This window comes from Globicephala melas, chromosome 8 (genome assembly GCF_963455315.2).
Source record: "Globicephala melas chromosome 8, mGloMel1.2, whole genome shotgun sequence".
Taxonomy (NCBI): domain Eukaryota; kingdom Metazoa; phylum Chordata; class Mammalia; order Artiodactyla; family Delphinidae; genus Globicephala; species Globicephala melas.
Window position 1 is genome coordinate 85,936,229 of NC_083321.1, and position 25,182 is coordinate 85,961,410.

Genomic DNA, 25,182 nt, shown 5'->3' on the forward strand with positions numbered 1-25,182 from the left:
AGTTTTATTAAGTTTTAGTTGTAACTACTTTGCATGAATATGTCATATTTTTCATCTTAATCTTATTTAATCAAACTCAGTTTTACCAGAAGTACATTTACTAACCATACTAGTGGACTTGATTTATCTTTCTTACTTTTTTCAGAGTTGATGATACCTTTTTACTCATGAAATTAAAAAAAAAAGAAATTACTACCACACCAACAAAAAAATAATTTCTAACTTGATTTTTGTGATGTTCATATGCTTACTCAAGACATAAAATTTGAACTCTATGTAATTCACATTATACTTTGCAATAAACTATAATATTAGAAATGCTTTATCTTGATCTTTTGTGGGCTTATGGAATTAGGCTATGGGTGTAACTATTGCAAAAAACATTACTGTAACCCTTGGCAGAAAAAGAATAGTTCTTCCTTTAGAAATTAGTTTGGCATTCAGAATCTACTAATTACATTTAGTTTAAAAATACTTTCACAGATTTTTAAATTTTCTAACATTTTTGGAATAACATACTTTCATGGAATATTAAGCTCTTTTTGAGGAAAAATATCTATAGACAAATGGTGATCTACAAATACCATACTTTGTATTTTAGTTTTCTTTCTGGAAACAGCAATAATTTTTAGGCTTTTAGTAGGCATAAGGAATGTTTTTGGTGAGGTAGCTGAAAAATTTTAACCATTTAGAGTAGATTTCTCTCTTATTTTGTAAATAGAGTACCTCTCATTTACATTTGACTGGGCACAATAAGGACATGCCCAAGAGTCCCCACCAATATTAACTTTTTTTCTAAGTATTGTCACATGGTCCTAAATGTGAGTAGCCTCTGTTTTTGTGTGTGAGAAGAGAGACTGATTTAGATTGTTTGAGATTGTTTGGGGTGCTTTAACCAAATTTTATACCTTTAGGGTACTTGATTATATAATGGGAAAGCCCAGGCTCTGCATAAATCAGCCTATCTCAGAAAATTGTATTTTAAGAGGAGCTTTTTCCTTCACTCTTTTAATTTGCACTGGAATGAAAAGGGGAGACGTGTGTGTGTGTGTGTGTGTGTGTTTGTGTGTGTGTGTGTGTTCTACATCACATAAGTAGGTAGTGAACCACTTTAGATTGCCTTTTTCTTTAGTAAGGAATTAGTCTCACAACACCTGATGGTGTTTAAATTTTGATTGAATTTCCGTAATCAGAGGTCACTCAAGATACAATTTATGCAGCTCTCAAAAGCAAGTAGTCCATAACATTATAAATACTGTAGTCTGGAACTTTGAAATAAATCAGGGATGACAAGCTTCCTCACTGACAGAGCTGATTTTTGTATACTCATATCCTTTAAAAATATTACAATGTTTCTTCTTTGTAAAGTTAACCTGTTCCTGAACTGAAATTTGAGTATTACATCTTACAAATTTTATGAAATATAAATATAACAAATAACGTGTTGTATATTAAAACATAATGAACGATTTTGCTTTTATTTAACTACATGATTAACTGGTATCCATAATAAAATAATTTTACACTGTTATTTGGCATAAATAAGGTGGGTCGTTCTGGTGATTTTAGGTTGAAGTTAAGTAGTTTTGTCTAAATATTAAGTTTAGATGACTCATTTGGCACAAAGTTGGCCAAACTTGTTTTATCTTATGAACTTTAAAAAAATCAGTTCTGTTTGTACGCTTTTAAACCTTTTTCTTTTGCAATCTTATTTTCATCATCTCTTTTTTGTTTGTTTTATTCTCTTGCCACAAATGAACCAATACTTACAAATATTTTATATTTCCCAGTATTTCCAGGGAAGTAGCTTTGCTATAATCTGTCTCATTTCACCAGTAAATCATTTATTAAAGAAAAGGGATTGCTGCAGTAGTTAATTGCTACTTTGACACACCTCGTTTTCTTTATTTCTCAGAAACAAAAAGCTAATAGACTAGAGGATAGCCTTGACTTTTTGGAAACATGCAACTTTTACTACTTTATAATATAATTGGTTTCTTTGTTTTGTTTAAAACCAAGGAGGAAAAGCTGGTCTGCCCAAGCCAGGTGTTTTCTTGTTGGCAGCCTGCTCCCTCATGGCTCTGCTCTCAAAGAGCAGCTGCCTACTACAGCTTTGTATGGCCTATTGTTGCCGCACACCCCTCGTTAATACACATGCTGCCCGGGGCAGACCCGAGAATGACATCAACTTGCTTATCTTAGAAACCTGCGAACCTGACGCAGGGTGCTGAGGTTGGCTTGCATCTGCCTGGCCGACTAATTGTGAGCTTTCTGGCCTATGATTGGTTGTTATTCCACTCGGTAATAGGTTAAGCAAAGACATTGCCATTCCATCTGTTCACCCATTCATTGTTCTTCTTGCTTGCCTGGAAGTCTGCAGCTAAAATTGTGTTAAGGAGTTACTGCTGAAGCTGCTACAGAAACCAATGTCTTTGTATTTTCCTGCGAACGTGAGTATATGTGCTACTTAATGCCTTGGAAGTTAAACTTTGCCAAGTATTCAGGATATTAATTTGAACTCTGTTAAGGATAGAATGCACCTCAAATGAAAGCCTACAAATTATTACATAGTGCCAAAATACCAGAAAGTTAAATTCTTTCTGTAAAATATGTCTGTGAAGCAGATTTTTTACATTTTTATATTCTGGAGTTATATAAATAATTACAATTTCATAAACATTCACAAGGCATTAAGCATGCCATGTAATCATTTGTACTTAAAGATAAGTTATAGTGTGTTCTGATATTTTGATAAACAATGAATTTAGATTTTATCTTCTTGTCACATTCTTAGGTTTCTTAAGGTGTCACTGTCAGACCTAGGTGCTGTAAAATGATAGTAAGATTTAATAGATTTTTCCATTGTTTTAAAAATCTAGCTTGGGGAGATGGATTGCTATTAGATGTTTCAGCTTGTTTTAATTAGGATGATTAAGTATTCAACTGCTTTGTCAGCAGTTTCAATACTCATGTATAGTTTACAATTTCTTCTCTCCCATCTTTATTTTTTGCTTGCATTAGTTTCAGATATTAGATTGAAGATGTCACTTGGAGAACTGTTGCTTTCAAGAGATCTGTAATGGGGAAGGGAGGAGACAAAGACTTTCATCTATCAGTTGGGAGGAAAAGAAAGAGCATAAAGGGTTAAAAAGAGGTTTTCATTTCTACCACATGCCCTATTGTGTGAACATATGCATAAGTCTATTGAAAGTTTTCAGAAGATGGGCAGGCCACCAGTTGCTGGTCTCCTGCAGTTCCAGTAGACATCTGTTGCCCCAGAGCATTAACCAATCTGTTCAAAGGGACATCCTTCTTTTGTTAGCTAGAGGGATGCAGACAACAGCACTCACTAAAATACAGTGGTAATTAAATACACAGAGACTACAGCAGTAGGTATTTATTACATATTCATTATTTTATTTTCATTGTTCTCATACTATTACCATTTGGATAACAATCAGAACCCACTTTATGGCATTGTAACTTGATGTTACAAACAAACATTGATTTAACAAGTTTATGGTCTAATATTCTTGATAATATGATGCTTTTTAGAATATAAAAAAATTTTTACTGGATTTGAGATGAAGGATTAAGTTATCTAATGAGAGCTTTCAGAAAATCTCACTAAATGGGGGAATGTTTGTGTATGCAACAAATTTCTAGTAAATAGCCTTTATATAATAAAATCTGCTTTCAGCTAGTATAAAGCTTTTTGGCAATTAAAATAATTGGTTACACTTTATCATCTATAAATGTCATCTATAGCATGACATTTTAGTTCTTTTTCAACATATAGTATTATTTGATTTTTTACTTATTAGACCTTCAATAAGAAAAATTGTTTTAGTTTCTACAATATTTGGAGGAAATCTAAAGCTCTGTAAGTACAGAAATCTGTTTTCAGACCAATATATGTTTGCTCGGTACCTTTTGTGTTCATGAATATAGTGTAAAGGCCAGTTATAATAGGTCTCTGATAACCTAAAAGTTAAGCCGTATTCTTGGAGTTTTTTGATGACTATGGGAATATAAACATTGACCTACTTTGTGTGTGAAACTTTGTCTAGGCTGCTTCATGAAATGAGGAAAATTACTCTTGTTAATAGTTGATTAATTTAAAGATTATTTATATGCGTTTGTATTTCAGTAAATGGCAAAACTTAAAAGTCTAATTTAAAAATTTAAGAAGAAAAGTGTTTTCTCCCTTGCATGTAATAGTAAATTTTGTGTTGTTATTGTAGTCTTTGCTAATCATTTTCAAAGTTATATTGATCATTTTTTTATATTGTTCATTTTTAAGGCACTGAACAAAAATAAAGATCACATACCATTCTTTGTTCTAAGATGTAATAATTCCTTGTAAGTTTTACACATTACATTAAGTAGTACTGCAGCCTATGAAGATATTTTTGTCAGCTTTTATATCGTAAGACTTTTGTCAGCTTTAAATTTAATTTTTTGGTTGAATGATTTCAAAATATTGACTTTTTTTTAGTGCCATATTAATTCAGGGCAATCTTTTTTTTTTTAACATCTTTATTGAGTATAATTGCTTTACAATGGTGTGTTAGTTTCTGCTTTATAACAAAGTGAATCAGCTATACATATACATATATCCCCATATCTCTTCCCTCTTGTGTCTCCCTCCCTCCCACCCTCCCTATCCCACCCCTCTAGGTGGTCACAAAGCACCGAGCTGAGCTGATCTCCCTGTGCTATGCGGCTGCTTCCCACTAGCTATTGGTTTTACATTTGGTAGTGTAAATATGTCCATGCCACTCTCTCACTTTGTCACAGCTTACCCTTCCCCCTCCCCATGTCCTCAAGTCCATTCTCTAGTAGGTCTTCGTCTTTATTCCCATCCTGCCCCTAGGTTCTTCATGACCAATTTTTTTTTTTTTTTAGATACCATATATATGTGTTAGCATACAGTATTTGTTTTTCTCTTTCTGACTTATTTCAGTCTGTATGACAGACTCTAGGTCCATCCACCTCACTACAAATAACTCAATTTCGTTTCTTTTTATGGCTGAGTAATATTCCATTGTATATATGTGAAGGGTGATCTTTTACAAATTACAAGTGAATAAGGAAGCACTTTAGAGATTAAAGTTTTAAAAACCAAATCTTTACCATTTGAGTCAATAAAAGTAAGTTATTTCAAATTTATATTATGTAGTGGAGAAAATATATGCAGCTTATAGGCCTGGTAATTGAACTTATTTGTCCTTATAGTCTGTTGGTTTATAGGAACTAAAAATTATTTAACTGCTTGTTTAGTACAAGATGACATTGGTTACCTCAAAGAAAGTTATCCAGTGAAATCTGGAAAATGAAGAGAGGCCTGTCAGTATGAAAAAAAAGTTCAACCAAAATATTTTAAAAGAAAAGTTATTTTGGGCTTCCCTGGTGGCGCAGTGGTTGAGAGTCTGCCTGCCGATGCAGGGGACACGGGTTCATGCCCCAGTCCAGGAAGATCCCACATGCTGCAGAGCGGCTGGGCCCGTGAGCCATGGCTGCTGAGCCTGCGCGTCCGGAGCCTGTGCTCCACAACGGGAGAGGCCACAACAGTGAGAGGCCCGTGTAACGCGAAAAAAAAAAAAAAAAAAGGAAAAGAAAAGTTATTTTGCCCAACAAAATTAGGTGTACATTTTTTGAAGTAGTGTAAATCAAGCTTACACTTATACCTAATATTAGCTCACTTGGAAACATTATATTTAAATAGTATATATAAATTATATGAATTATCACAAGTTCAAGGTGTGTGGTATTCACTAAATACATTTGAATACAAATGAGTTTTATCTAGTTTAATATTATAAAAAGCAAACAATGGATAATCCCATTTTTCTCCCTATTTAATCATTATAGCCATATAATAAAATTACATAGAAAAGCAGATTTACATAGTGTCACCATCACTTTTTTAATATTAGAGTGAAAGTGATACTGAAAGATTTAAATATTGGGTTGGCCAAAAAGTTTGTTCAGTTTTAGGTAAAAATAGGAGACATTTTTCATGTTCATGAAGAACTTTATTGAACAGCGTATTCACTAACTGAACGAACTTTTTGACCAACCCAATACGTTTTTAGGGTGGATAATTTTCAGTTTAAAAACTTTATAATATCTGGTTTTGCTTCTTTGAAAAATGTGAAAATTAAGAATTCACTATTCTTTAAACATAACATTTCATTCTAATGTTCCCCACCGGCTGTATGTTTCAAAAAGTATTAATCTTGTTTAAAACAGTCCAAAAGAAAAACACTACAGCTCAATATTAAAATAATATTTCTTAGTTCAATTCAGGGGTTTGGTCAGTGAAAAATTATCTCACAACAGCACTTATGCAAAATCCAAACTTTTCAGGGGAGATCAAAAATGTTGCCCGTTAAATACACTTCCTGCAGTCAGAGCAGATTGTGGGGTTTACAGAACAATGATGTCGGAGCTTCCAGATTGGTTTGGCAGATGCATTGTTCTCAGAGGGTAAACCAGACGCACTTAAGTCCCAGTCTCTTTTATAGGCTTTTGTTCATACCAAATTATTCTTTTACTGTGCTAGCATTCATGATGGCACGTTAAAAGAGTGCCGCTTAGCAACCAGCTCTGGTTGCCAGGCAGCCCAGCTTCCAATAGGTTTTCCTTGTTTAAGATACTTTTGGTGGGAGCTCTACCAAGGCCACAGTGCAGATTTTTCTTTTTAACTGTATCCCTTTATTAGGATGCTGTTGTGATTTGTTGCTTGCATTATGGTGTCTGTATATTACAGTAGTTAATAAATCACTGAGTATTAGGATTTGCTTTCAAAACTGCTTCCTTTAATTCTAATAATTGGGCTCATGCATATCCATATTAATAGAAAAAAAATTGAAATGGTTACAGCTTCATAATGGAGCAGATGGATATAGAGGTCTCCCAAGGAAAATCTCTTTTTATCAGTTGTGCAGTCAGGAGCCAGGAGAGTGTGATGTTTCTTTAAAACTAATGAATGCTATATTAGTAGAACAATGATGTTAAATTTATCTGTCTTCTCAAGGGATAAAACTGAAGAAACTCCTGTAGAAGTGTGTAGGATTTCTACACTGAAGGAATTTTAAGTGTACTGTTATCAAGTTAAAGATTCCATGGTCTCTTCTCTATTATTTACCATAGTTAATACAATTTATTTCATTGTATAGAAATGCTGCACTCTCTAATAAGTTCACTCTAATGCATTCAAATGTGCAACTTCTTAGAAAATCACTTAGCATTTTCTCTTAACATTTATATAATAGCTCCTTTCTAGTGTAAATAAGATGTTGAGGAACTGTAGAATAAAATGTTTTTCCAATTTTCTTTTTTAGGTTATTTAAATAGGTGTTCTATGACAGTCTCATATTCAGCTACCACTGGCTTACCAATGTTATCCATGCGTAGAACACTGGAATTGCCTTAATAAGTAAACTACTGATGTGCATGTAGTCCTTACAATGAAGCACAAGAGAAAATAATTTTATTTTGCTAACCTATTCCTGGTAGAGAAATAACAATTATTCCCAGTAGACTTTTAGGAAAACAGTAAAACAGCCAAAGCCTTTTAAACAGTAAAAGCATTCTGTAGGGGGAAAGTAGAATAAAAGATGACTTTTTAACCAAATGCAGATAATAATTAGCTAATCACCTAATATAATACAGAAGTATTTTCTGCCATAAAATTCAAGAAATTAAGATAACATTTATTCAGTGTACTTAATTATTTGCTGCTAATTTTATTTAGCAGCAAATATAATTATAGGAATATTCCATTCCTATGCTTTCTATAAATGTGCATAGAATAAGAGCCGTTTCCCCTGGAATGAAATAGACTGTAGTCCCTGGCACTTAATAAGGGTAGCACAGTGTTGTATTCTGTTACTGTGTTCAGGATTTACAAAATAAAGATTATTAGGGCAAAACTATTCATCTCTTAAGTGGAATATAATTCACTTTGTAATTATTTCATTCCTTGTTGGCTGTTGTAGAATGTGTGCTCTTTCATCGCAGTAGTACTCTAAATCATTTTTGAAAGTCTTTAAATTGTTGTTCCGCTTGATGCAAATTAATAACTTTTAAATTATAATAAGTTAATGTTTTCCTTTTCACATGGCTTTCTCTTTAAAATAATTTTTGCAAATTTTTATGAATTATTTTAGAGAAAATGTACATAACCTGTCATAGCACATCTAAAACAGGGTTTTTTTAAATAATATTCTGTGTGTCACTATAGAAACATAGGCCTTCTAACTGTGGGAAAATCTCTTCCATCAGGATTGAGAAGCAGCATGATATAGTGGGGAAAGCATGGGTTTCGGAGTCAGACAAAACTGGGTAAAAAATCCAGTTCCCCTACTTATTTACTTTGTTGCCTTGGAGGGAATACTTAATTTTTCTAATTCCAAACTTTGTCATCTGAAAAACAGGACATGATACTATCTTGGAAGGGTGTTATAAGGGATGAGAGGATGTAGACAAAACAAAGTTGATATTCAATAGTTTGGTAATTCTCTCCCAACTTCTTTATTGAAATAGAAATGATACTGAAATATCATTCAGTAGACATGAAATTCTAAATATTTTACATTTTTCTCTAGGAATACGGGGTGCTTTGCATTCAAGAATACAGAAAAAACAGCAAAGTGGAGTCAAGTACACATAACAGCTTCATGGGCTTGAAGGATCATCTGGGGCATGACCTAGGCCACCTTTATGTGGAGAGCACTGACCCACATTTAAGTACATCTGTACCTTGGTCAATGGTAGAAAAACCAACAATGGATAAAGTTAATTCCGGGAAGGAAGAAAAAGAGGTGTCTGAAGAGAATGCGGGCTCTGGTGACTCTGAAGAAAGCACAAATTCTGATAATGAGTCAGAACAATTGAGTAGCATTTCGGTAGAGCCATGCTTATTAACCAAGACTCACAGACAACTATGTAGGTCTCCGTGTTTAGAGCCTCACATACTCAAACGCAGTGAAATTTTGCAAGACTTTAAACCTGAAGAGTCTCAGCCAACCAAGGAAGTGAGGAAACCCCCTGATGTGGTGCGAGAGTACCAAACAAAACTGGAGTTTGCACTGAAGTTAGGTTATTCTGAAGAACAGGTTCAGCTTGTGCTAAACAAACTTGGTACCGATGCTTTAATCAATGATATTTTGGGAGAACTTGTCAAACTTGGAAATAAAAGTGAGGCTGAACAAACGGTTAGTACAATTAACAGTATAATGAGGGAAACGTCTTCCCTGGAATCTCAGCGGTCTGAATCTCCGATGCAAGAGATTGTAACAGATGATGGGGAAAATCTGAGACCAATAGTTATCGATGGCAGCAATGTGGCGATGAGGTAAGTGGGGAAATCTTCACTCATTATTACCAAACAATCTTTAAAACGTATTTCTAATTTTGTGACTGTTTCTTTTCTAACAGTCATTAACGTCAAGGTTGTTCTGCATCCCAACATTAGCTTCCATATTTCTAATTGTGTCTCTCTTAGTTCTCTCTCTAATTCCAGAGCGGTCAACCACTCTTACCTCATTTGTCCCTAAATAAAAGACCTCCTTTTCCCTAGTTATGTCTTTTTTTTCCCCCCTCATCTGGTAAATTACTATGGTATAAAAATTAGCATATATTCCCGATATAGTGTTAAACATTAGTTTTAATTGAAGAACTTGAGTATGATCATATTGAATAACTTTGGAACCTAGAGAGATAAATGGCCTTTTTCTATACAAAGTCAAATAACCATAAGATAAAATCCCAGTTCTTTGAGAAAATTATTTTTATTGGTTTCAGGAACAAATCAAAGCCATAATTTCAGGAGTTTTTTTGTTCCATTTAAGAAATGTAATTCAAAAATAATTTTTTAGGAACTGGGGGGAAAAAAAAAGCAAAGCTTCCAGAGAAATTTTTTTATGGATTTTGATGGCTAAAAACGTAAAGTGCATCTAAATTCAATTAGTATATAGTTAACTGCCCACAGTGTTCAGAATACTGTGGGGATATAAAGATATGGAAAGGCATCAGTTCTTCTTTCAGAAAGCTTAACATTTCATATATTGTTTCTCAAGGTGACCTGAGGATAGCTATCAAAGAATCATCTGGGGAACTTGTTCTAACTAGTGTACATTCTAGAGCAGTGCTGTTCAATGGAAACGTGATGTGAGGCACATATGTCATTTAAAATTTTCTGGCACCTACATTAAAAAATTAAAAGAAACAAGTGAAATTAATATGAATAATATATTTTATTTAGGTTAATATAGCCAAAATATTATTTCGATGTGTGTTCAATAAGAAAATTGTTAATGAGATATTTTTGCATTATTTCTTTCATATTAAGTCTTAAAATCAGATATCTTACACTTATAGCACATCGCTATTCAGACTAGCCATACTACAAGTGCTTAATAGCCACATGTAGCTTGTGGCTACATATTAGACAGTATAGTTCTAGAAACCTACCAAGTCCACACACAGACCTACCAAGTCTAGATCAAGGTGTAGCCCAGCCATCTCCTTTTGTAACAAATACCCCCACTAATAATGATGCCTACTAAAATTTGAGAACCACTGTTTTTTAGGTGATAGCAGCATTTCTGCATAGAGTATGAGAAGGACCAACTTGTAATCCTCAAAATAATACTGCTTCCACCTGATGGAAAGGTTATCTTTCTTTCATTTATAAGCAAATGAGATTTGCAGTATTTAAATTACTTGTCCAAAGTAAAACATAATTCAAACCCAAATATGTCTGACTTCAAAGTCTATACACTTTTCCTCATAATGAAAGGTTAAAAACAAACTGAAAATGTTCAGGCCAGATCTTCCAGGGCCTTCAATGCCAAGCTAGAGAATTTAAACTTGGCTCCAATCCAAAGGTAATTGAAGATTTTTGAGGAGGGTAATGTCAAGAGTAGAGCTGTGCCTTAAACTGATAATCTGGCCATGATATTTAAAGTGGACTACAGGAGATAGGAGATAAATTTGAATGCAAACAACCCTTTCTAAGGGAGTAAAAAGGGCCTTAAGTGTCATAGAGGTATGAAGTGTACATACAACCTTGAGAAGTCCTTCAGTAAAATAACCTCTCTGTTGTCTAATCTTTCCCAAATTTAGCCATGAAATGATTTTTTTTTCTTGCAATAATCCAGAACTAGTGAACAGTTACCTTAGAGTGATAATGAGTAAAGCCAAAACACCATGGAATCGCCAAGCAAGAGAGTAATGAAGGAAGGTAATAGGTCCTGGAGAAACACCTACAACCATAGCCATATACCAAAAGCACCAGAGAGGTTCTTAAAGGGCTCAACTCTTGAAGAATCTGATTCAGTGGGGTATAGTAGAGCCCAAATAACTATATAGTATTTTTAAAGTGCCAAGGTATTTCTGATGCATAGCCAGTGTTAAGAACAATTCAACATGGAAGGTGTGGATATCAATAGGTCGGGAGGTAGAAGAAACTGATGATCCAGGGAAAGAGTAGTGTGAAAAATACCAGTCTTGGAAAAAAGTTTAGTGCTAGTAAAACCAAGAGACATACAAATGCCATCAACTCAAGGAAGCGGAGGCTTTAAGGAGAGAGTATCCTGTGGGTAGAACTGAAAAAAAGATACAGGGACATGACAGCCAGGAAATCATTGTCTTCAAGAATGCCATATGGTGTTAAAGATAGAAACCCAGTTACAAGATGTCAAGAAATGAAGGAATAGAGCTAGACTGTTATTCTCAAAAGTTGACAGAGGAAGGGAAGAAAGAGGAGTGAGTTGAGAAAGGATTTTTAGTTTTATATAGAACAGAACTATATAAGCTGAGGGGATGGGGAAAAAGTCTCCACAACAGCAATAATATGAGAGTTTAATTTTTGAAGCAAAGTTCTCTGAAGGAGGAGACAATCAAAATACAAATAGAGAATTTGGCATTGGAGGTAAATACACTTTGGGGTAGTCAGAAGAACACCTTGGAGGGGAAAAACAGCATCAGACTTATAAAACTTAGAGCCCATAGACGTGAATTTTTTTAATGGATATCATTTAGATAAATGATGTCATAGTTGGAGCAACTCACATGACTGAAACCTAGTTCCCAGTGGCAATTGAAAAGTACTTGGATAACTGAAAATTTGCATAAAACTCTAAACTTTACTTATCCCACATGATGAGATACAAAAATAAATGGCATAATTAAGGCATTTCAAACAATCTACTATATGTAATTAGAAAACACTTCCACCCCCACGCTATTTTGGCCCCATTCTGTTTCTTTTGCTGTAAAGACGGGACAATGCACATCGTATGTTTTAATCTGACATGTAACCTGAGATGCTTCAGGCATTGCAGGAGAGAACGAGTTGACAGGAAATTTTATTATAGCAGCGTTATACTGTCAGTCACAATGAAATGTCGTACCATGTCCATAACTTTGAAAGTGCCAGAACTCATGGAAATGCATAGTAAACTTTTACATTCTGCCACTTACGAGATCTACGTAAAGTAATAAAAGTCAGTTAGAAATGCATATCTACTTCAGATTCAAAATCTTAATTTAACAAAATGCAGAGAGATTTTACCCACTTCCTGTTGCATAAAATATAGTAAACATGCTTTTACTTTTTTTTTTTTTTTTTTTTTTTTTGCGGTACGCGGGCCTCTCACTGTTGTGGCCTCTCCCGTTGCGGAACATAGGCTCCGGAGGCGCAGGCTCAGCGGCCATGGCTCACGGGCCTAGCTGCTCCGCGGCATGTGAGATCCTCCCGTACCGGGGCACGAACCCGTATCCCCTACATCGGCAGGCGGACTCTCAACCACTGCGCCACCAGGGAAGCCCCATGCTTTTACTTTTAAGTTAATGTCGTACTCATGTTACTTTAGCAAACCTATTATATAATAAATTTATATACATCATAATAAATTATAATAGGTAAATGCGAGGATGAGTTAAGAATAGAGTACTATTTTATTTCCTTTCTGATTTCTCAGGCAGATATATTCCACATATAAGAAGAATATATTTTAGTTTCATTTAAATGCTAGCAGTGGAACTGATATAAATGATTCTTTAGACGTAAATTAAAAGTAGGAAAGAAAGGCATTTTAGTAAAATTACCAAAATGGACTTTAAAAAACAATTAATTCTCTACACACTACCTTTGTGATTCTGAGTAACTTGTTTAAACTCTCCAATCTCAGTTTTCAGGATTGTAAAAAGAGGAACTCACCTTGCAGGCTTGTTATTAGAATTAAAGATAATTAATACCAAGTGCCTGGCATGTAGTAGGTGCTCAGTAAATTACAGTTATTATTACATTAAAGAGCTAGATTCTGTATTTTAATCCAGAACATAATAACTAATGTAATGAAAACTTAGTTCTTCAGATTTTTTAAAATAAATTTATTTTTATTTTTGGCTGCGTTGGGTCTTCGTTGCTGATAGTTGTGGTGAGCGGGGGCTGCTCTTCGTTGCAGTACACGGGCTTCTCATTGCGGTGAGCAGAGGCTGCTCTTCATTGCAGTACACGGGCTTCTCATTACTGTGGCTTTCCTTGTTGCAGGGCATGGACTCTAGGTGTGCGGGCTTCCGTAGTTGTGGCTCACGGGCTCTAGAGCACAGGCTCAGTAGCTGTGGCACATGGGCTTAGTTGCTCCGCGGCACATGGGATCTTTCCAGACCAGGGATCGAACCTGTGTCCCCTGAATTGGCAGGCAGATTCTTAACCACTGCGCCACCAAGAAGTCCCAGCTTTTCAGTTTTTTTATTCAACATTTAACAAACAGCAGTTTAGCAGTCCATCCTATGATCTATAGGTATATTTTAATTCTTTATGTTTATATCATCGATTGTTTTCAATGATTTCTATGGTTTCATAAAGAAGACTTGGGCTCTTAGATCTGGGTGATGCCAAAATTGCCCAGGGACAAGCCATGTAACCGTAATATACAGCATAGGTCCCAAAACTGCAGGAATCCTGTGTTGCTTTGCAGGAAGCATGCTTCTACTTTCAGCTTATTAATATCTCTTAAAAATGTGCCACGTTGATAGAAGTTCTGGGTAAGTTCGTTGAATAAGCAATTCATTCAAAATTGACAAATACCTAGACTGTAGTCTAGCATAATTTGTGATAGCATTTCAATGTGAGGTATAAGAGTAAAGAGGACATAAGTATTCAAAAATAGAAAACAGCAAACTAATAAGTTTAGATAAAGCCCTAAACTTTTGCACAAAACTACTTGGTTTTTGAAATATGAAACAGAATAAATTTATATTTAGTGGAACTGGACTAACTAACAAGTACGGACAAGAAGCTGCAGTTAACTTTAATTCTTAAAAAAGCAAAAACAAAAAAAAACTCTCAGTAATTTAGCAAATTGGTCATTCAGCAAATAGGCTTCTTTCCATACTAGGGCAGATACTTCATAATATAATTATACTGTGAAATGTATACTCCAGATATAGAAACAGAAACAAAGCATAAGTAATACTTATCATATTTCTGAAATGAAATTCTCATGATATTGTGATTTTTATTTCCTCCAAGTAGCTTTACAATTCTTCAAAATCTGATTCTATTAAACCTGAGGTAGTTTAGCAATGGAGTATAGAATTATTCTCTATCCACATGTATCCAATAGTTTAAATTCATTTTTCCTTAAGAAATTCCAGTGTTTTAATTTACCCATGGTTTTAGGTTCAGATGACTTGTTCTGCCATTAACAAAGTACCATCTTGTGAGCCATCAGGGATGGGAGTGTAAGTTGGATGTTGTTGCTCTTGGTTTCCTAAACGTCCTTGATTTCTTCAGTATGCTTCCATAACATAGTCACCTGACTTCATAAAATTATATCTCCATATTTCTACTTCAGCTTCTACCAAATATGTGAAATAAGAGTGGTGAACAAGAGAAAACCCAGAGCCTCATCACTACCTCTACACTATGTGTAGCACAAATTCTCCAGTTTCATGGGATGGAAGCTAGGCACACCAGCCTTCTCTTTTTGATATGAACAAACTATTGAGATCCTCCTCACCCTGACTCCCCTGTCATTGCAAGTCCTCTCTCGGTCAGTGAATCCAGGCTTTTGGTTTTAGATAAAATCTCCTAACTGGTGGGTAGGCTTTATTGCTGCATGTTTGAGCAGAGTATTAGGATAGATATTTTGTTTGCTAAAAATCTCAGGTGGACCACTTTTGACCAATAGGATCCATGCTTGTATTGCCTCTGTGTTAATGATGGGGGACCACGAAAAGAATTTAAGCAAGGGAAGAGTGGCATATCATATTTACCTTTAAGAAAGTTCACTCTGTAGAGAAATTTAGAGAAGGATTTGAGCACTAAGACTGCAGACAAGGAGACCTACTTATATTTGAAAATATATGCAAAAGTTAAATTGTGGACAACTCCTGGAAAAAGAAGAATATTGCCTTTGTATACCAGTCTAATGGCAGAGAGTACATAAATAAAACAACCATCTGCTCGACCCCTACCCCTCAAAAAGACTCATGTTGGAAACCAGCTGGTGTTGTATAAATCTGAATCTTAACTGGGGTGTAGAAAAGCACTCCAGGTAAATCACTGAAGTCATTTTCTTAAAGTTTGAACAGAAATCATATATAGTCAGATTATAGAGTCAAAATATGAACAGAAAAATGCCCAAGTTGTAACAACTTTTCTTTATATCAAGAATTGTGGGCTAAGCCTATATATTTATAAAATATTAGCAGAATTTAGCAGTCTGTATAAATAGGATTTATTTATCTAGATTAATCTTTTTGAAGGTACAAAGGCTTTTATGTATCTAATCTGGTTTGTGAAGTTGTATGGACTTGAGAACTGTTTTCAGTGTGAATTAGAATATTGAAGACCATCTTGCCTGGGCTCCAAAACTTGCCTTCAATTGTTTGATGGGTTTGCTGTTCTGTTGCCTGTTTACCATTTTAGTACAGCCCTGTCTCACAGTTAATAAAATCCTCCAGGACACCTAGTCCAAGTTTTTGGTTTAGATTACAGGTGTGAGACTACAGCTTGCCAGGGTTCATTCAAATTTGGTTTTGGCTCTCAACAAAAATGTATCAAAATTATGTGCAGTAGATCTGCATGGTCCAGTACGGTGACCACTGGCCACATGTGGCTGTTGAGATTTTCAAATGTGTCTAATCCAAATTAAGATATTCTGTAAATGTAAAATACATACAAGATTTTGAAAACTTAGTACAAAAATATATGAAATAAAACAACTTTTATGCTGAATATGTATAAAAATGATCAGTTTTGATACATTGAGTTAAATGAAATATATTACTAAAATTAATTTCACCTACTTTTTAATTTTTAAGATGTGCTATTCTAGGTCATTTTAAATTATATTTGTGGTTCACATTATACTTCTATTGGGTAACCTCTCAGTGAAATGTTTTTTAAGTTCCAACTTAGTGGGGGCTTAACATCAATTAAAAGACAGCCTGATTTCCCTCTAGATGAGTGTCAGTGTCATAGGTACTACTTACAGGTTAGTTGGCAGTGTCCCATTTCTCATTGTTTTAAAGAAAATCCTTAGGTAATATGAAAGGAATCAGAGAATCAGAACTAGTTTTTTCTGTTGTTTGATTATATCAGTGTGGAGTCTGACAAAGACAGATGTTAGTTCTGTTCCACTGCATCTCTTTATAACCGTAAGTATATACTTCTACCTGTCATCATTAATGAATTTTCGTAGACCAATGGTCAATAAACTTTCCTGTTATCTCAAATATGCTTATTTAAACCCTAACCTAGGAAATAGCAAATTAATAATCCTATTACATAATGAATAAAGTTAATTATAAATCACCTAACTAGTGATTGTAAGAAATGGGAAAAGTCACCCAATTATAATAGGAAAAAAGTGATTCGAGTTTTATGTTTCCTACCTGTCTTAATATTGAAGACATTATTACATCTACTTAACAGGTATGTTCTGTTCAGCATCTTTAGACTAATGACCCACTTGGATCTAGATTAGCTAGATGTGCTTCCTATTATTGATTTTGGCTTCAAATTATGGACCTTATAAGGTGAGGACATCTTTCTACTTTCCTTTTTCCTTATCCTTTCCCATTCTCAAAATTCTCTTGGCCACACTGCTCTTGTGTCTGTACCAACTGGAGGGTAATAATGAACTTTCATGTTAAGACTTCGACTGTAATTTTGGTGTTGAAATTTTCATTGTCCTAAATCAGTAATTTTCAGACTTTTATTTTCCTTTGAAGCAGTACAATCCTGCAAATCTTAAAAGGAAGCCCAGTATTTAAAACAAACAAAAACATAGTATCGTTTGAATTGGAGGGTATAAGTGAGGGCTGTGTTTCCCAGTTAAAAATTCCCTTCATTGTTCCCTAGAAGGGCCTCTGGGATTTCTGTTTGGAACACAACTTGATAGACCTGATTAAATTATCTGTAAGAAGGGAGTTTAGCTGTAACAAGGGATTTAGTTTTCTGGGTATATTGCATCCTGACCACTAGGTTTAGGTTCAAAGTGATCTTGGTGTAGTGGGAAAGAGATCAGAGATTAAAAGTTCAGTAGCTATAAGAGTAACAAAATAGACATAAATCACTCATTATGAGCCTTCAATATAAAAGAAAAAGTTCTAGATGCCCATGAGTCAGCACATGGAATTATAGATTCTTAAATACGATATGAAATTTAATTAGACTACAATAATAGGAAGGAAAATATTCTCTTATTTCCATATTGAAGATGATATCCAGCTGTACTCCTGTTTCCTTGCTTAAGGGAAATGGGATAGATGTAGGAGAGTTTCTTCTTAACAATCATTAAACGTTGCTAATGCATTAGTATTTGAAAGAGTTCTTTAAAATTAAAATCTATTTTCATGTATACGACATGGGTTATGTACAGTCAGGCCTAAAAATTGAAAAACTAAGTCATCAAGTATTTGAAGAGCACCTAGGTGTATTAATAATTAGTGTTCGATAAATATTATTATTATTATATTAATATAATATAATTATATAAGCTAACTATATCTAAGCTTAAATGACTTTGGTACTAAAGATTCAAATACGGTTTTCTAGTTTAAAATTATACATTTGGGCTTCCCTGGTGGCGCAGTGGTTGAGAGTCCGCCTGCCGTTGCAGGAGACGCGGTTTCATGCCTGAGTCCGGGAGGATCCCACTTGCCGCGGAGCGGCTGGGCCCGTGAGCCATGGCCGCTGAGCCTGCTCGTCCGGAGCCTGTGCTTCGCAACGGGAGAGGCTACAACAGTGAGAGGCCCGCGTACCGCAAAAAAAAAATTTAAGAAAGTATACATTTTACTCATACTGTTCACTCTAGGCACTTCACTGACAAACTTGTATCCTTATCATTATATGCAGTTTGATATAATGACCCATTAAAGTCACAGAAGTTTTATAATCATACTTGAATCTTCCAGTGAAGGGTGTTAGCAAACTTGTAGGTCAAGTTTTTGATTTAAATAAAAGATGATATATCAAAGGTTATAAAAAAGCAATGGATTGTTTTTTTGAGTCCCCTGATACCTTGATCTCTTTCTGTTTTTTTAAAAAAAAACTAAAACTGTTTAGTGATCTCCACATATCAAACACATTGATCTAAAAAATCACAGTTTACCATCAGTAGTGAGATTAAAGCTATTAAAGATTTACTGGTTTCATTTTCATTCCAAAGCAAGCTCTTTTCCATTTTCTAAAAATTAGGACCAAAGGGACATGAGAAAGTGAAGGCACTAATATTTATTGAAGTCTTCTATGTGCCAGGCACTCTGCTCAGTGGATGTTACCTTGTTCAGTTCTCACAACCCTGTAATGTTGGTGGGATTATCTCCATTTTAAATATGAGAAGATTGAGGTTGAAAATAAGTAACTTGCCAAGGTCACACAGAAATGTACTAAAGAAAATACTTAAACTCATGTCTAATTCCAGACACTGTTATTTTCACTGTGCTGGCCTACTCATGAAAAGCCATCTCTGTTTAGTAGTAATGCTAGTAGTAGTATAATAGTACTAATACTGTCATAATAATTAGTAGTGCTAATTTACTATTAGTAGTACTAAACATGCCATTCTAGGTATGATTGTTACAATTAGATTTTAGATGAGCTATGGAAAAACTTTTTAAGAATGGCTTTCCTTTGATCATATAAGGGATAGACTTATTACATAAATATAAGAAAATAAAAATCATTTATGATTTCCAAGGTTCTTTGCAAGCATTATAAGTAATATGTTAATTCAAAGCAAATACTCAAAGTTGAGCAAAATCAAATTTGAGGAAATAAAGATAATTGACAAAAGACTCATTTCTCTTTTTTTTTTTTTCAATGCCATGAAAAGAATTAAAAAGAAGTAGTCCCCTTTAATAGATGCCTTCATTCCCTTGTTAGATTTCTCCATGTTTTTCAATTTGCTCCTGTCTACCACAGGAATATAACAGTTATAATTCTAAAATAACCCTTTCTATCCTGTGGTTAACCTAGTTAATGATATGTGTGTATATAACTTAACAAAGTATATAATACATGAAATTATGTTTCCTAGACACAGCAAATGGAATGGTTCGCCCATTATCCCTCTCTTCTAGGTCCTGTATTGAGGCAAGCTACATTAAAGTGTGTGGTTCCCTGAATTTTTCTCTGCATTACAAAATACACCTTTGTAAATCCGTTAACCATCACAGGTGACTAATTTAATGGCACATAATAAGCAAGTGTACTTCAGTTCTCTAGTGGGAAGTATATATGATGTTTTTATAAGATTTAGCAAATATCATATTAGTTTGAGTGCTTATGGAATTGCCCTTCTGTTGAAGACAGAAAAGTAGAACTGAGGGGTTTTCAAATTTGTTGCAGTAGTATATATGAAGAGATTAAAGATAATCCCATTAGATACAAGACAAAGTGAATTTACAGAATAATAAAGTTATGATAGTGAAAATCTTATGAAGAATATGTTTGTCAAGATAATTTGTGTTCATTTTAGCTCCCCTTAGTTTCCAATTTCTAGTTCACTAGCAGGTGCATATGTCTGAAACTCCGAGTAGGAGTCCCTGCATAAAAGAAATGGGGCTTCAGTTACCCCAGTCCAGACCTTAGTAGCCCTTTTCACAGCTTGCAAATTAATTTCATCTTACTGTCTGGAATAAGCTCTGCAATGAATTACAGAAATCTGTTTGGGAAGTTGCAATGACTAATAAATCAGCAATTAGTTTTGCACGTGGCATATTAGTTGTGGGATATTAGAAAACCTCTCATTCAAAATTTGGCCCATAGCATGGCAGACCTCTAGCACATATTTACTCTCAGTATAGATAAGCACATATTCAGTAACTCAGGTGGCTTGTCTCCCAGGAGCTTCAAAAATCCTCTACCTGGAGTCCAGAATATGGTAGCCTTTAGTTTATACAGGAGATCTCTTCCCAACAGATGAACAGCATTAAGGGACAAGAGAGGCATGTTCCTCCAAGAGAGGACCTATTTGCTCAGGAATCTCAGAGGAGAAAGAACCGGTAGAAGGTTGTCCAGAGATACCCACAACTTATATGTTTTTCTGGATGTAGGTGAAACAAGAGAGGTCAGTAGAAATTGCAGAATACATGCATGGTTCCAGTATCTACAAGAAAGGACAAGAAAATATTAAGGCAGGAAAAGGAAACATATAAGGCTTTTCCATTCCCAGCTCTGAAGCTCCTCTATTAAGTCAGTTTTGCTCATTAGTTTGCACCATTTGCTAATTGTTTCCTGTCTGATTTCAAGCAGAGAGGGGGTGTCTCCTGATGGAGATGGTAAAGTTTTATAGGTAGCGTCCCTTGTATCTTCCTCAGTCTCTAGCTATCTTCTTACAATAGTAACGTACTGACTTTTCATTGGCAACATCCTATCTTCTTACAATAGTAAGGCACTGACTTTTCATCGGCAAGTCCTATCTTATTTGTTGGTAGCCCCAGAAAAGTATATGCTCCCTGTGTGAATAAGTACGTAGGTAACACTGCAATCTTGAGTTTCTTTTTGGCTTCACCTTTCTCCATTTTTTCCCCCAAACTGGATTACTGTTGCCAATACCTGAGAAACTGTCTATTTTTTGACATACAGATACCTTTTCTCTTACTTGTGCTTGCAACAAGGCTACCACAGAAGTGGAGAGGATTAAGAGTCTATTCTGATCCACCCCTGTATCCATCCCCATTCATTTAGAAAATGCCTTGGTGAACCACTGATGGAAATCACTGGGGGACTCATGCAGGAGCAGCACTGCAGCTTCTCTCAGGCCACCTTTTGCAGAAAGACTGCAAAGTCTGCCATCAGCAGTGCCTCGCAATGGGTGTCCTAGGTTTGAGGAGCAGCCAGAGTTGTTGCGGAAGGTGCCTGAAGCCATGACACTCCATTTGCCCCATCACATCTGTTCCCTTAGTCAAGCAGACTCACCTAAGGCAACATTCCAAGTTACAGTCAGTGTCCATCCTCACACACAGGGTTGCAAACTGAAAACATGCTGTAGAAAACCTTGGCACATTTTTGCAGATCTTTCCAGGGCACTGGAAAATAACTCTTAAGATGGATATCAGCTAGGGGGAAGGGATGTGGTACCCTTACCACATCTGATCCACCCAGCAGTACTGGATAACTTCTGAAGGGTATTTGAATCCCTGTAGCTCCAAAGGGAGAAGGCTGATTTTTCTCTACACTGAGATGAAAACTAAGTTGGTTTGTATGGCACTATAGTTTCAGGCTCATTTTGCAATTTAAAAGCCTGACTCCTTTTGTTTCCCCTTCCCTCCAAGTTATCAGGGAAACCATTTGCCAACCTGATGCCTTAATTCTAAGACAGTTTCTTATACAGATTTTCAGACTCCTTGCTCCTTCCTCTTAATCATTTCTGCTTCCCTAGCTATGTTTTGCATGTTGAGTGTAGGGGGAGTCTTGGAGGTGGAGTCCATACCAGAACATTCAAAATAAGGCTGGCAATTCTCCCTCTTCCAAAGGGAAGTTATCCCGGGATCCTGAAGTCCCTGGGAACCATCTGTCCAAGAAGGCATCATCTCCTCTTTCTAGGTCCCAGAGAAGGCAAAGAAGGTGAAGGGGGGTAGAAGGAGCAGTAGCAGAGAAGTGTTGAGAACCTGGAGAAACAAAAAGGTGCTTTCAGTTTCTTAATCTCTTCCTTCAGTTTTTTTAATTCATTCTTACTGGCTGTCTAGTTCATTCTTTCATTTATTTCCTGAGATCCAGAGATACCAATAACCCTTTTATTTTAAGTAGGATTTTTCTAAAAATCTGTGTAAATATACCAATTTGTCTACTTTAAATGAGCCTTCCTCTGGCCATTGCAAAGCAGGATTTTTATAAACATGCCTATTCAAAACATGACAGAGTAAAGTAAGCCCTTTAAGAAAGAGACCTTCTGGCAGGCTCCTTATATTTTCTACATTAAAGCCAGTGTTGAATCACACACAACCTTCAAGCCTCTATTACCCATTTTGCTCAGCAGGAACTCAGAATTAGCAGTGAGAGTTTGGCATTTTCCCTGGGAAACCAAACCCACTGAGCCAAAGTAGTCAAAGGAACACTTTGTAGCAAACATCCAGGGTCTCCAACCTAATCAATGGTGGCTACAAACCCTGTAACAAATTCACCAGCGGGACTCACTTGAGGTATACCATCCTTATTGCCAAATTGTTGAAATACGAAAGAAATTGAGGCCCACAGGAACATGCCAATTCATAAATATAGAACTAGCTGTTTTTACTACTGAGGAAAAAAACCCTAAATGCATGCAGATACAGCCTGTAAGATGGCTACAGAACTATAATGAATTTTCTTCTCTATTTGTGGAATTAGAGCTACAGTTTGTAAACATCATCCTACTCTTTTAGTAAACACTCAACAGACAGTTAATTTGCATCAGTAGCTACATTGTGCTCACTCTGACATCCTGTTTTTCATATTTTTTTATATCAGGCTTACTCTTTTTATAATTCTTTATCAGAGCCTCCTACCCTTGCCCCTTATATAGTAACCAGCACATATGATTAGTCACATCCTTCAACACGCCTCATAAGGTTAGGTCAAGTTCAGTCTCCCCCAGCCTCTCCCAGTCTGTAAGTCCCACCTGCAGTTTGGAGCTACCTGGTAGTTTTCTGCTCAGGCTTTCACTGTTACTAGGGATGATTCTGGGCCTTGGCAGCTAGCAGGGACTTCCATGCCAGCAGCAGCCATTCCAGGGATTTCCTAGCTGGCATTCATTTGTTTGGCCTGATCAGGAGAGGATTGGCTGGGGAAGTATTGGACATGCAGGGACCAACCCTACACATCCCCACTTGCCTGCTTCTTTCTGTCCCACCCATGGAGAAGACATTAGCCTGCCCCCATGTGAGATCTGAGGCTGGGCCAACTGCTGATTGCTTTAAATCTGATTTCAAGTTACTATGGGGTTTTACTCTACCTGGATGTGGAATTACTATGTTTGAGAGAAAACACGCCTTCACCTTTATAAAGTATTGCCAAATTGCTCTCCTAAATAGTCATACCATTTATACTCCCACCTGTAATGTATGAGTTCCTACTTTCACACATCCTTGGCAACATCTGGTGTTTGCAGACTTTTATTTTTTCCAGTACGATGGGTGTGAAGTGGTGTCTCACTTTAGCTTAATTTGCATTTCTTCACTGTTGAGCATCTTTTCATGTTTGTTGGTCATTTGGGTTTCCTCTCTTGAGGATTCACTGTTCATATCTATTGCCTTAAAAAAAAAAATGGTTACCCTTCTCAATGTATAGGAGTACTTTATGTATTACGAGTACTAGTCTTTATCAGTCCTATGTATTGAAAATACCTTCTTCCAGGCTATGGCATTTTTATGGAGTCTTTTTCATAAAGAAGTTTTATGTGCTCAAATGTATCATTCTTTTCCTTGATAGTATGTGATTGTGTCTTCTTTAAGAAGAATCTCCCTATCTTGACATGAATATCTCCTTTAATTTCTTCTAAAAAGTTTTACAGTATTTTCATTTTTAAATCTTTGAACTATATACAATTTATTTTTATGTATGGTATGAGGTAAAAATACAATTTTATTTTTTCCACATAAATAATCAATTGCCCTAGTACCATTTGTTAAATGATCCATCTTTTCTTTATCTGTAATGACACTTTTATGATTTATACACACCTGTGTGTATGTGTGAGAGAGAGAGATCTTAGGCTCACTTGTCTGTTATACTTTTTCTGTTTTTTTTTATTTTTGCCAGTAAAACACCAATTGGATTTCTGTAGTTTTATGCACAAGTATTGATAGCTAGTGGGGAAGTTCCTCCTCTTTTGTTCTTCAGAATTGCTTAACTATCCTTGGCCTTTTATTTTTCCATACTAATTTTAGGATCAGCTTCTCAAGTTCCATAAAAAAAACCCTTTCAGGATTTTTATTGGGATTTCAGTGCACTTATAGATTAATTTGAGAATTGCCATCTTCATACATTGAGTCTTACCATCCATGAAACTGGTATATTGTTCCTTTCATTTAGGTCTTCTCTTACTCCCTTTAAAACAGGTTTTCAATTTTCATTTTCTCTATAAAGCTCTTGGGATATCTTTTCTTCTTTAGATCTGTTTCGTTTTTGTAACTATTAAAAATGGCGTCATTTTTCAAATTAAAATTTTCTTTTTTTGCGGTATGCGGGCCTCTCACTGTTGTGGCCTCTTCCGTTGCGGAGCACAGGCTCCGGACGCGCAGGCTCAGCGGCACAGCCGCTCCGCGACATGTGGGATCTTCCCGGACCGGGGCACGAACCCGTGTCCCCTGCATTGGCAGGCGGACTCTCAACCACCGCGCCACCAGGGAAGCCCTAAAATTAAAATTTTAAATCGGTTTACTGGTGTATAGCAACATCTTTAATAACGTATTGTCAAAGAACATTGTATGATAGATTCTTGATGTCTGTTGAAATCTGTTCTGTGGCCTAGTGCACAGCCAATGTGTTCTTTTTCCATGTGTTCTTGAAAAGGTTTTCTCTTTAATTTTGTACAGGGTTTTGTATATGTTCATTAGGTCACCTGTAATCGATTATTCACTTGTCTGTATTCTTACTAAATGTTTTCTGCTTCACCTGTCAATTAGTATTATTGTGGATTTGTTTATTTCTTCTTGTCATCCCGTGATCTT

At 35.6% G+C, this 25,182-nt stretch overlaps 1 protein-coding gene across 3 annotated transcripts in view; it reads left to right on the forward strand.

Annotated features, from left to right (window-relative positions):
* ZC3H12C (zinc finger CCCH-type containing 12C) overlaps window positions 1-25,182 on the forward strand; it is a 69,871-nt gene that overhangs the window by 24,938 nt on the left and 19,751 nt on the right. For all 3 annotated transcript variants that reach the window (XM_030836524.2, XM_060304019.1, XM_060304018.1), the window contains exon 2: window positions 8,616-9,364. In XM_030836524.2, coding sequence (XP_030692384.1) covers window positions 8,616-9,364 — 749 coding nt within the window. The remainder of the gene's footprint in view (window positions 1-8,615; window positions 9,365-25,182) is intronic.